The 13,716-nt window shown below is 36.3% G+C and overlaps 1 protein-coding gene across 1 annotated transcript; it reads right to left on the reverse strand.

Annotated features, from left to right (window-relative positions):
* Window positions 1-972: 972 nt before the first annotated feature.
* Window positions 973-4,934, reverse strand: LOC121239881 (protein SOSEKI 2). The gene is made up of 5 exons (XM_041137236.1): window positions 4,772-4,934; window positions 4,428-4,662; window positions 3,924-3,993; window positions 2,952-3,839; window positions 973-1,553 (listed from the first exon to the last, which is right to left on the reverse strand). Exons 2-5 carry the CDS (start codon window positions 4,648-4,650, stop codon window positions 1,391-1,393), a joined length of 1,344 nt encoding a protein of 447 aa, XP_040993170.1. The 5' UTR covers window positions 4,651-4,662; window positions 4,772-4,934; the 3' UTR covers window positions 973-1,390.
* Between the last annotated feature and the right edge of the window lie 8,782 nt (window positions 4,935-13,716).

The following is a 13,716-nucleotide window of genomic DNA, read 5'->3' on the forward strand; positions in this document are numbered from 1 at the left end:
AAACATGAAAAAGCCTTGGGAGTGGCCACTATTTAGGATCATCAGGATCACACCCAGGTGTCATTGAGTAAAATGACCAAAAACACCCCCACAGCAAAACCAACTTCCCTCTCATTTCACGCATTTCAATTTTTTGTTCTTCATCTCTCTACCCTTGGTGTCACCCAAGTCCCCCGCCCCCTGCCCCTCACCCATCCTCTCCCCCCACCCCCACCTGACGTCGCCATCCTCTCCCCTACCCACAACTCGCATCCCCATCCTCTCCCTCACCCATATCCCCCGTCGCCTATCTGGGCTAAATAAGAGGCATAGATGAGCAAGGAGGGCTGAGGAAGATGCGGTGGAGCTAGTGGTGACTGAAGAAGATTCGAGGTGGCGGCTGGAGTCGTGGGTGGTGGCGTACGGCTTGATAAGGGGCAGAACCCATTTTGAGAAAGAGAGGGAGAGGGTTGTCGTGCTATGGAAGCTCAACGGTGGCTAGGGGGAGGTCAAAGGGCTCGGTAGTGCTCAACAGTGGGAGTGGAGGCTGACGACGACGGCGGTAGCAACGACAAACCGTGTAGGAGAACCCATTTTGGGTTGAGAGAGGGTGCTACGCGTGGGGGCTTCCGTAGAGGTTTGAAGGTGGCTGGAGGTTGCCGACGTGAGGGGAAGTCGATAGTGGTGGACGGTGGCACTGCAGGTGGTACATGGGGGGCTGGGTGAGGCAGTGAGGTGAGAGAGAGAATCAAGTGGGGGGAGAGGAAATCAGATGTGGAGGGAGAAAAGGATTTTGTTTAAATAAATAAATAAAAATAAAAAAAACGTAATGTGGCAGCTCTTTAAACATTTCTTTAAACAACCAAAATGGGAACAACCAGACCGACCTAGCTCTCGAGCGCACACACTCCCACACGTAATACAGATGTCCAAACGCAGAGTTTGCACTTTCTTGGTAAGCACCACCATCCCAATCTCCATAAACACCGTGTCGGCCACAGGAAACAAAATCACCCCCGGAGGACTATTTCACGTGCAAAGCAAAAGGTTATTTCATAATTCCCGAGGCGCGACAATATTCTATTTCCTATGTTTCAAAGTCAGATTTATACATGAAATGGTCAAAAGGGTACACAAACAAACATTAGGAATAGGGGTTAGCGCCGATCACCAGATAATTGAAAGCCAATTTCACACCCCGGCCTGCCTCCTCACCCCAACAGAAAATCAACAGCCACTTTTTTCCACTAGTACAGAGGATGAATCGCCTTGCCGTGACATGCAAAATATTGCACCAGTACTACATACTTGTCGCCTTTCATACATTTTCTTTTCCCCTTTCTTCTTAGTTTTCAGAGACAAAAGTAGAAACTACTACAATGTTACGCAATGTCGTGATCATGTTTAGACCTCAACTCCTTAATTTGTTCCCTCCTTGACTCTCACTACCATTGAGACGCGAGCCATCGTTGTTACCCTCTTTCTTCTTCGTTGGCAGTGCCCTCGGTTTCCTCGGTATGCATTTCGTGCGCGCTCCTTCCATCTCTTCTTCCGCCAATTGCAATTGCGAGGTCCTGCATGCATGTCCATAAATTCATACATGCACATCACGAACAAAACAAACCTTCAGAATATACCAAGAAATTTGCATTATTTATAATCTAATATGCTATACCTTCCTCAACTTTAATTCATCTATACTCATTATAAATAGAAAAAAAAAAGTAGACACATAAATTATTAAAAGAAATATTATTAATAACAAATCAATGACTATTATAAATTAATCTTGAACAAAGATATTAATAAACAAATCAGTCTGTAATTAAAAAAAAATAGATTAAAATAACTAAGCATACTAAAGGTAGCAGTACAGGAAGTCAACTCGGTCAATTTAGTATTAATAATTTGACTTTAGATCAGTTCAGGAGCCCCAGGATAGAAAGAATTTATTTATGAATGTTCACACTACGGATCGGTCCCACCCCACCCCCCCCCCCCCCCCCCCCCCCCCCCCCCCCCCACTGACTCTAGTATGGATCCTTTCATACACAAGTGGTCAATAAATAAGGATGGTTGAGTATTTAATACGATAGTTGATAAGTTTGATAGCAAAATAACAAGAGACAGTACAGAATCACAGATTGAGATTGATTATCACATTCACAGACTCACAGTACATTGGCTCCGGTTTGTTCAGAAAAAGTGGATTGAAGCTAGCTGGCTATTTTGTCAATTTTATAATCTTCGTACGGATATCTCTCTCATCCAAGAAGATGAAAGATCCAAAAGGAGGCCAAAAGGGGCTATCAGAGAATCAAAGCACCTAACTGACCCAGAATCCCAGAAAAAGGCTATGCTTGTAAGAACCAATCCACTGCTTGAGTCACTGCCTATGTGAAATTTCAAATCAAGCTTCTATATTCTCCCCCCAATCACTTAAGAAGACTGATGGATGCTTTGTGAGTACAGCACTACACTACTTCGCTATTTCAATACTTTCAGAACAAAACAGACCGTTTTCTTATACACATATCCCTTTCCGACTTTGCGTTATTCTGAAAATAAAAAATAAAAAGTGAAGGTTTTGGCAACATTCTTTTAAAATACTACGAGTTTAAGCCTGCCCATCTCTTTGTTGTTTGCTTGATGGCAACGATTGTCGTCTACAAAAAATCTAATCTAAATACATCATTGAAATCTTCATTGAAAATAACAATTTGTCAAGTTTCTAATTTCAGTTGGTTTGGAAAAAAATAATTATTGACAGTGGATGGTTGCTGAGTGACAGTGATGTATGTGCGATTTGTTAAAATACTTGATAAAGTACGGTAAGTGTCATACAATTATTTAAAAAATAAATAAAATTTATTATTAAAAAGTTAAATTTTTTTAAGATAAATTTTATATTTATTTATTTATTTTTAAAACGATTACTGCAACTATTATTTTTCTAATAATAATTCACGTACCGATCTGAATTGTAGGAAGAAGACCTCTTCAAATGTGGAACAGCCTCCTCTTTCTTCTTGGTCTCAATCAAGCTCCCGCTAAAATACTCCTTGTCTTCCAATTTCAGCCCTGCGAAACTAGTAATTACCCTCGAAGTCCCCTCGTGATTATTACTATTACTGCCATTATTCCCCGCTCCGCGGGGCAACCTCGCCTTGTAGTGCCCAATCAACGAGAACCCTTCATCCTTCGCTGCCATGCTCCCACAGTCCTTGAACGAGATCGACCCGCACGATATCAACTGCATCAGAACCGACGACGCCTTCGTCCTCCCACTTGGACAAATCTCCGCCGTTGGTGGATTCGAATTGTCACCATTAGCCCCACTTGAGCAAATCACTAGCCTTCCGTCGGCCTTCATCAGAGACTCTAGCGTTTCGGGGCTCGAATCCGAAGGAGGAGGCGAGATCTCGTCCCTGCTCAGCTCCGTGCTTCGACTCTGGCACGTTTCGCGTTGAGCTTTCTCTTCGCGCGCATCTTCTTCGTCTTCTTTCTCCCTGACCGCTCTGCGTCTTCTTCGCTTCTCGTCGGTCTGAGTCGACGCGTCGGCGGCAGCCTTTCCAGTTGACTCACCGGAAGACTCGGCCTTGTAGACCTTGTACTCGTTGAGATCGATCGAGCTCCACGATTGATTCCTTCTCCTCGTGATCACCGGGAAATCGGAATCCTCATCGGACTTGTTTATCTCCGGAGGCCTCAGGGAACGCGATGATGCCGTTCCGTGTACCGCACGGCTCAGACAGGTGTCGAGGACCTCAGACCCTTTGAGAACGTACTCTTTGCCGTGCGCCGGGCATATGAAATCGTTCTCCGCGAGGTCGTGCCAAACGAAGCCGTTTTTGTAGCTCCTGAAATAATCAGAACCGAGTCAAGATACAATGCGGAACCGAAGTAGTAATTAGAACGGAGAACTCAGGGGGCGGTCACCGTACCGTTTGGATGACCAGGAGTACATGGTAGCCATGCCTTTTCCGCGGAGGAGGTTCAAGCGGTTGATTACATCTGAGGAAACAGTGTAACTTGACAGTGAGAAAGTTTCACACTTATCATTGACCTCGGTGGAACGAAGTGGTAGAAGATAAGGCTCTGTTTGGTTGCAAAGTATAAAAGAAAATTGATGTGTTCTACGCGCTGAAAAAATTTAATGTTTGAGAGCGGAGAAACCAATAATGCTAGCTTAATTAGTTGAATTTTGCGTTTTCCGTTCTCTTGTATTTTTCCCAGCAGCCAAACAGTGAGGCAAAACTTTGACCAGGTAGAAGCTAGAAAGGAAAGCAATCAATGCAATGAACTTGAGCGTTTTTTGGTTTTACCCAGTTTTAAAATGCATTATGCTTCACAAGGAAGCAAAAAGCTCCAATCAAAAGCCAAGATCATATATATACAGCAATGCAGATAACATACTTTGAAAAATAGTCACCAGTCCGTGTTTTTACCTCTGAGATAGAGACCGTCGGGAGTGGAAAGAGGGACCTCCATGAAGTGAGGGTGCTCGAGCTGGCCATTCCTGGACAGGTAATAAACGACGGGGACCGATCTTCCATCGGTCTTAACCTTAGGCTCGGTCCACACCTTGGTTCTATCCGGGCTACACTCTCTGTCCTTCCACTTGTTCGGAAGCTGCAGCTCTGTCGCTCTTCCTCGGGTAGCCACCGCCATTTCTTCTTCTTACTGCATGAACAAAACGAAACAAAACAAAGAGCAGTAGTAAGAAAGAATCGATTGGTTGTTGATAAAGAGAAAAGGTGGGAAAGAGGACGAAAGGGAGAATGGATAATACCGTGGGGGCGAGAGAGGAAGCGTGATGAGGGGGAAAGAGTTAGCAGTGAGTTGGAGTTTTATATAGAGAGGGGGTGAAAGGGTGTGAAATGTGAAGAAAGAGGGAGAGAGATTTCAAAATGGGGATGCGGCAGACAACAGCTACCAAACAAATAAGGGCTATTTGGGTTTCAGTACTTGCAGTTACCGTGACAGTGGAGTTCTTAGTTTTATTTTTATTATTATATATGATTGGACGGATATGCACGTCTAAAACGCCGTCGTTTCTACTTGACTTGAGTCAGGCTCCCACTTCACTTGATTGATAATGTTTTTTCTTTTTCAATTTTTTTTAGAGTGGGGCGCCATACCGCTAGGTGTGCTGTTCAGTAATTTTGTTTTTTATTTTTTTATTTTTAAATTTTTTTAATTTTTTTAATATTTTTAAAAAATAAAAAATATATTAATACATTTAAAATCACTTTTTTAATCACTAAATAAAAAAAAAATTTATCCAGCAATCAAATTAAGTGAGATGGCATAATAGATTTTTTTTTTTTTTTTTAAATTCTTAAGATATTTTTCCAAAAGTTGAGCTAAAAATAGTAGTCGATGGAATGAAAAGGTCTACTACGCTTTCAAATTAAAAAGACTGTGGTCCTCTAGCCCAGCAGGCTAGCTCCTCTGCCTCTCCTACGAATTCTCTATGTACGTCATAAAATGTCAACAAAAAATTGCAAGCAAAATCATTTAAAAATGGGCAAAAGGAAGGAATGATTTCTAGACACCTTTATTCCTACGACGTTCAAAAGCTCGAGGCCATATATACATATACATATATACATATGTGGTCCATTCTTTATCACTACTTGCTTTGAAATTGGTTGAAGGTTAATCTCAATTGCAATTTGCAAGTCTAACTAGACAAATTTTTATAGATTTTCTTTTTATAAAAAAAATTGTGCGAAATTTGTCAATTCATAACTTATACAAATTGATTAAGGATATATGAATATAGAGTTTTTTACTTCTCAAATAATTCTCTGTGTGTTTATTTATTTATTTTTAATTAAGACTCCATTTAGATTTAAAAAGTGTTTTATTTTATCTAATCTTATTATTATAATTTTTTCAAATTTTTATATAAAATATAATAAATAATTTAACTTTTTCAAATCTCTAAATAATAATAATAATATTAAAAAATAATATTTTACTAATAATTTTTTAAATTTTTATCTTTTATCTAAAATCATATCTAAATCCAAATCAACCCTAACATTGTATTCAGGCTTTGATTGTTTAGTACTGTCCTAAAGAAGAGAGAAAAAATAGTCTTCTCTTAAGAATAGAGCTCAACATACATCTATTTAAAATGTAAAAATTTAATTATAAGCGATTCTACATATTAATATATGTATCTATTTAATTTGATTAGTCGAAAAGTATATTTTATTAAAAATAATACTAATTTAATTTTAAAATATAAAGAAAATAATATTAATGTATATAGGTGGCAAAACTCAATTTAAATAGTTGCGAAGGAAAATTCAAACTGGATGAGAGAAAGGGTTGACTTGGGGACCCTATACTTTGGTTTTCTAAACCTAACTTTGACTATTTAAAAGCCATGATTGCGTTTGCAGGGGTAGGGTTGTTTCCGCAGGTATCAGGTACATACGCACGTAGACAGCGAAAATGAAGCTGCGATTCATGATGGCCAGCCCCATCCCTGTCTCTTCTCTGAAATAACTTGCTTTTCATACTCCATCCATCCATCCATCCATCCATCAAATATCACTACTTCCACCCAATATTTAAACCATATTCTCGATTTTAGGTTGTGAATTTTCTCATCTACATCTTCTAATTAACAATGCATGAGATTGAAGAAATTAGTAGAAATGTGGCCCCCACATATGAATGAATGATCATAGGTTTTCATTGTTCCCTAAAGTTCCAGCGAGGACCAAAAAATTCGAGAAAAGTACATAATATATGTCATTTTTTCCTTTTATTAATAAAAAAAAAACGTTTTTTTTATTAATTTTTAAAAAAATAGTTGTGGTCGGTACTGAAGAAAAGAATTGAAAAACGGTCGGCTTAAGTCCATGTTTTCGGCAAAATAGTCCAAAAGTTTAAACATGTTTCCATACGCACTCTAACGTGGATGTGCACATGCATTTGACCTCGTGCATGTCACACGAGGCAGTGGGTCATACAGATTCTTTATTTCGTGTCCCCACGGAGATATTGCGTGTGACCAAAGTCCAAGTTATTTAGCTTAAAAAACAAAACAAAACAAAACATCCACGTGTGCGTGTGGAATAGGTTGCTCGTGACCCAACTCTAGAAGCATGGCGCAAAATGTTGCTTGAAAATTGAAAATTATAATACCGAGTTGTGTTATGGGCTTAATAAGATTTTCTATAACTAGTATGGATCGAGTTCCCTAATTGTAAGTCGTGAGGACACAATAACATTGATCTCTACGTAGATGAGTCATTCATCTAATGTTTTCGTTCTCAATCCCGCTTGTTACGTATAATATATGAAAAGTATGATATTTAACTAATTAAAATATGTCGCGTCAATAAATATGATTAGAAATTATCAGATTTATAAGAGAGAATAATATTCTTATGATAGTTCCGACACTAATAATTTAATTTATCCAAGTGTGATTAGCAAAAATTGTATCTAATGCAGATTGAGAATCTCAAGATTAATTGCCCATTAACACGTTTGGATAGAGAAATGATTTCATCTCATTATTATAATTTTTTTAAATTTACACACAAAATATAATAAATAATTCAACTTTTTTAAATGTCAAAACAATAATAATATTAAAAAATAATATTCTAACAATATTTTTATTTAATTCATCTAAAATCATATTATCTCATCTCATTATTCAAACAAACCCTTAAAGATCGGTTCATAAATAGTATAAAAAAGTGTGAATAAAACCTGCTAGTGATGGTTGTTTTTCTTCATCAACAGCGTGTGACATCATTCGGGGAAAAGGGATAGAATAGCTAGGGATGGAGTGGATTTGGCACTCTGTTGTGCCCAAAAAAATCGTTGTATGCATGTGAAAGCTAAGGTTAATGATTTGGCTACAGGTGACGGCATTAGGACTTTGGGCATTCCAATAGTTTCACGCTATGATTGCTGCTTGCGGGGTAGTAGTGTGTCACTTGATCATGTGTTGGTTGCAGGGGATATTGCTGCAAAAGTCTCGGACTTGGCTGAAACGGCTTTGGGTCTTCCCTATTTGGCAACTTGTTCATGGTCGGCGACGGTGTTGCACTGGTTATCCTTCGCCAAAAAATCTTATCAGCGTGGTGTCCTAATTGGTATCCTTCCCTGCATTATCACGTGGTGGCTTTGGGTGCGACGTTGTAAGGCTAGGATGGAGGAGTTTCTCGAACCAGTAGAGAGAGTGTATGGCTAGCTGTCAAAGTGTGGCTGCAAAAGTTGTTCGGCTTGCTTATGCGTTCCAGGTCTCTTCCATCAATAGATATCTCCATTTTGCAGGCACTTGATATTCCTTTATGCAGTATTAGGAGTTGAAGGGCACAACTGATTTATTGGCTCAAACCAGTTGAGGGGTGGGTCAAGAACAATGTAGATGGAAGTTGTAGAGGGAATCCTGGGACTTGTGGAGGTGGCGGTGTGATTTGGGACCACTGGGGCAATTTTATTGGTGCTTTCTTGTCCTATTTCGGACATGGTTCTAACAACATGGTTGAATTGAGAGCTCTGCTACTTGGTGTGCGCATGTGTAGGGATATGAGGTTTACGCAGTTAGAGATAGAGTGTGATTTAATGCTAGTAGTCAATTGGCTGTCAGCTAGGAAGTGTTTGAACCAGTATTTTGAATTTCATACTGTACCGTTCGATACGGTCAAAATTTTCCGTATCGGCCGCTGGGGCAGTACAGATACCCTATATGTTTCGTACTGGCCTAAATACCGGCCTGTACCGGTCGTTTCGGCCTTTAATTTTAATTTTATTTTTTTTTCATTTTTTCAAATTACAAGCTTATTTTTTGACCCCCAATTCAGACTAGGCTATTTATAATTTAGATATATGTATTTATATATAATTTATTCATATATAGACTATTATTTTAGAATTTAATTTATATATATTTATATATATAATTTATTCATATATCGACTATCCCGAAACGGTACCGGTATCGAAATATTTCGTTCTAGTGCCTTGACCGGTACGGCTTCCGGTACGGTATTCAAAACATTAGTTTGAACTGGTACTTATGGGATTTCTGGGAATATCTCCTCACCTTGTTAACGGGACTTCATTTCACCGTTGCTCATCAATTTAGAGAAGGCAATGGTCCGACAGATTTTCTTGCGCGACAAGGGGAAGAGGGTATTGTTAGGCAATACACGGATTGGAGTTCTTCACCAAGGACTTTAAGGGGTATGCTTAGGTTGGATAAACTGGGCTTGCCGCATATTAGAGCTTGAGGATGTGTCTAGTTTAGTTTTTGGTTGGTTTTTGATTTGTTGTTTTCAAATATAACACCGGCTAGTGGGTGTATTGAGTTTGTCTTTTTTTTTTTTTGATTTTACGGTATTCTTCCGTCATAAGTAAAGATTGTTTTTAGTAAAAATTGAGAAAAGGTTACTTAGACATGTGGTCTTCGTCTCTTTGAAAAAAAAAATTAAAACTTAAGACGATGGTTTGATAAAGTTTTAAAAATTGGTGGGACCTATTTTAATGAAAATCTAATGGTTCTTTCGTAAGGTTTATCCATGGAAGGTGAGCCGGGGCCTAGGATTAGGCCCAAGGCGTTGTTGATGGAGAACAGATGAATGCACTGCTAAAGTTCTTTTTTATTGCTGGTCCATTTCCATGATGATGGTGGGGGCCATTATAAATTTATGTTAGATGTCAAAACTTTTCGTCCAACATTTTAGAGATGATATAATAAATAATATTAAAGATTTTTATTTAGATTTATGAAAACAAAAGCCATCTTAGACTTGCCAAACCACCCTGTCATGGCAAGCATGCACCATATGCAGTCTAGATTGGGCCGCCCATGGTCACCAGAGTGGTCACTAGGGTTTATTTATTTGTAATTAGTTATTTCTTATTAAAATGATTATTAATTTCCTGTTAAAATAAATTTATTTTCCTCTCAAATAGTCATTCTTATCGTAAATAACTCTTTATAAATATTTTTTTTTCTTGTAGTAGCAGGTAGATTGTCCCAATTTGGATTGCTGGTGGTGGTGGTCAAGGTGGCCACCTTATGGAGGTGGCAGCCACCACAAGAGGTGGTGGTCATGTAAATGTCATTTTTCTTCAATAGTAGGTTTCTAGATTTTGTTTAAAAAGAAATTATTTTAAAAATAGCTAATTTTTAGATTTTGGATGTTTGAGAAGTTTTAACATTTTGGACGTATTATGCTTGTGAAGGAAGTAGTCTTTAATCGAAAAATTGGTGACTTTAGAAAACAATACCTTTGCCATGTCTTAATTTTTTACAAAAAGGGTAAAAGTATGATTGAGAATAGTCTTTACCCATTCTGTAAGAATGATTTTGTGGAGAATGAGGTAACAGTAATGGCCATACAGAGAAAAAGGACAAATGATCAGAGTAAAATGACAACCTGGGAAGGATTATGAGCTTGACAGGGAAAAGGACGAAAATAAAGAGCTTGAGTAACTCATGTTGTTGACAACATAAGCTAGTTTGAAAATGAAAGAATGTTCCTTACTTTTTTTTTTTTCAAACAAACAGTTTAAAGCACTCAAGCATATTATTACTTTTCAAAAGGACTCCCTTATCACGAAGATGCCTGCTAAGATTAAACTTGGTCCAAAAGATGAGCAAATTTGACAGAAAAGGAATCCGATTTTTTTTTAAGGACTTCTGCAGTATAATAATTGAATCAAATTTATCTCTACATTGTGTATTTTGCATTACTCGATAGAAAAAAAAATAATGTTAGATATAATTATGAGTTAGGTAAATATCGTATACTCATTTTGAAAAATAATATGATTTATCATTAAAAAATTATTATTATTTTATATAGATTTCATATTTATTTATTTTTTTTAAAATAAATGCACAGCACTTACATATTCTATAACTTCAAATATCATTTCTCTATTACAAGTACTTGAGGAGCTTTGGTGAGTATTATTATAGATAATGAGGAGGTTGATTTGCATAAGGAGAATTACAACAATGAGCAATGCTAGATACAGTCTCTATTTGGAGATTGTAATGTAAGCTTAGGTTATTTTAATTTTAAAATTTTTTAAAATTACAAAACTATCTATCTTAAAATAATATTTTTTCTCATTTAATAATGTGTTTATATTTGCAGTCTCCAATTGAGAACTGTAAATAAAATTTCTCCTACAACAATAGATGGCGCTTGTAGGACGTGCGTGCTTGCCCTCACGTGCATGGCGGTTCAATCATGAAACAAGAGTTTTTTTTTTTTTTTTTTCTTTTTAATAAACATCATGAAACAAGAGTTGGTAGTGAAGAATGTTAGATATTTAATGTCACACGTATGACTTTTAGACCCCCAATCTCTAGAATATTGGCTGATACGCACCAGAGAAGTAGTTTCTTAGTTTTACTCGTACTTTGATGAAAAGTGGAGTAGTGGTTATTAAAGAATTGACAGTTACGAAAAACATGTCCTCTTTACCCGATCTTCTTTACTAAAGAAGCAGAGTAGTGCACAATACACTATGCCAGAGTGGAGTGGCTGAAAGGACATTGATGCATATGATTAGGAGTATATTAAGTAATTTTTCTTTACCCATTTCATTATGGATGAAAGTCCTTAAGACCTCTATTTATTTATTGAATAGGATTCCTATTAAAGCATTTCCAAATACTCATTTTGAACTGTAGATAGAAAATAAACCAAGTTTAAGGCACCTACACGTTTGGAGTTGCCCAGCGGAAATTAAGATTTATAATCCATATGAAAAAAATTAGATTCCAAAACTATTAGTGATTACTTTATTGGCTATCCAATGAAATCCAAAATGGTATAAGTTTTACTGTCATATTCATAGTACAAAAATTATTGAAACAGGTAATACTAGATTCATTGAGAATGGTGAAATTAGTGGGAGTGATCAATTACGAAATACAAATATCCAGGAAGTTAGGGTGCAAGTCCCACTACCCATAATTTCTAAAGAAGTTTTCGTTCCTATGGTTGTAGAATCATTTGACAACGTTGAACAGCAAATTAATGATCAATCACTTCCCAATGAGATTATCACCATTGAACTAATTATGCAAGAATCACAAGAATTAACATTAAGAAGATCTCGACGAGAAATTGCTATGGATTCCGGAATGTTCTTTATGCTTGTGAAAATCATGATAATCAAGATATTGGGATTCATAAAATTTAAGTTGAGATTTATTTCAGTTTTACATCTATTCAATTTACAAAGAATGGCCAGTGTGGATATAATTTTGCCGGATTTGAAAAAACAAAAACAAATATTTGAAGTTAAAAAAAGTTGTATTAATATGATTTTAAATGTATTTAAGAGGAGTTGAAAAATATTATATGTCTCGTGTATAAAGATATGTTGAGTTGAAAAAGTTGTAGGTCCCACGTTTAAAGATATTTTGAGTTGAGATGAGTTTAATGATTTGAGAGTTAGGTATTTGAATGTTAGACTCAGTTTAAAATTAGATTGAACCGAGTTGATCTCAGTTCAATCCAAATTCCAAACGGGGCCTATTTATACTTTTATGAAACTAAACTTATAAACCGATACAAGTTGGTACGATGTATTCTATTATAAAATCCTTTTTTTCTTTTTTTTTTGTAAATTAAAGTAAATCTTATATATCATATGTATTGTGTAGTTATAAATACATCTCACAAAAAGTTGATTCAAGTTGATGTAGTGTGTTAAGATTATAAAACTCTTTTTTTTTTTTCCTAGAAAGTAAATCTTATGTATCACATTTAGTCATATTAATTTACACGTTTTGCTCAAAAAAGAAAAAATTATGAGTTTTACTTTTATGAAATCTATTATAAATCTAAACATTTCTCAAATAAAGAAAGGAAAGGAAAAAAAAAAAAATATAAAGATTAACATTCAAGAATGCATCCACGTTTAACAATTTGCCTCAATTTAATTTAAGAGTTCTTTTACTTAGCAGCCCTTCACCACACACTTGTTGAGAGGAAAAAAAAAGATAAGAAACAAAAGTAAGTGTATAGTGTAAGACTGCTAAGTAGAATTTTTCTTAACTTATATATAATTATTAATTCGAGTTATATCCATAGATTCCTATAGGTGAGCAGTGCTTGAAATGTTGCAATCACTGCGGCTGTGGAATATATACTTTGGAATTTATAATGACTTGGGGTCTGGAATATGTGTCGTAAAATGGCAAAGTTGTCCTGTGCTGGTTTTGGCATTTGTTGCTCTCATTTTCAACACCTTTATTTCAATTTTATTTATAATTTATTAAATGGCACTACTCATTAATCCTACGATTAATCTTTATTTTTTAAAATAATAAATTTAAAAGTTGATAGACAATATTATATCAAAAAATGCTCATTAACCATTAGATGAAATTGAACATCGATCGATGGATAATGTCACATCAGTAAGAAAAGAAGTGAAGTGAGATTATAGTATATAGCATTTCTCTCAGACTAATAAAAATGAAGTAGTAATATAGATGTTCTTTAATATTTAATACATGGTCCATGGGCTCAAATGATTACTAAAATTGTATTTCCTATTCTTGGGGGATTTGGGTCAGACCCAGAAGGAAAATAATAGGCCTCAATTGGGAAATGGGAATGGTCTAATGACACGAATTAAGGCCCATGGGCCTCATATGGGTACCCCTAAAGGGTTTGAGATAGGGCTAATTAAAATATTTGGAGCTCCTACTTTGCATCAATT

The sequence above is a fragment of the Juglans microcarpa x Juglans regia genome, chromosome 7D (genome assembly GCF_004785595.1).
Source record: "Juglans microcarpa x Juglans regia isolate MS1-56 chromosome 7D, Jm3101_v1.0, whole genome shotgun sequence".
Classification (NCBI taxonomy): Eukaryota; Viridiplantae; Streptophyta; class Magnoliopsida; order Fagales; family Juglandaceae; genus Juglans; species Juglans microcarpa x Juglans regia.

What these genes read in the sequence shown, in the direction of transcription:
- LOC121239881 (XM_041137236.1), bottom strand. Translation starts at nt 4,650, where the DNA reads ATGGCGGTGGCTACCCGAGGAAGAGCGACAGAGCTGCAGCTTCCGAAC. An exon ending in TACTCCTGGTCATCCAAACG is followed by an intron (nt 3,840 to 3,923) that starts GTACGGTGACCG and finishes TGATTATTTCAG; the next exon opens with GAGCTACAAAAACGGCTTCG. An exon ending in TCTTCCTACAATTCAGATCG is followed by an intron (nt 1,554 to 2,951) that starts GTACGTGAATTA and finishes ACATGCATGCAG; the next exon opens with GACCTCGCAATTGCAATTGG.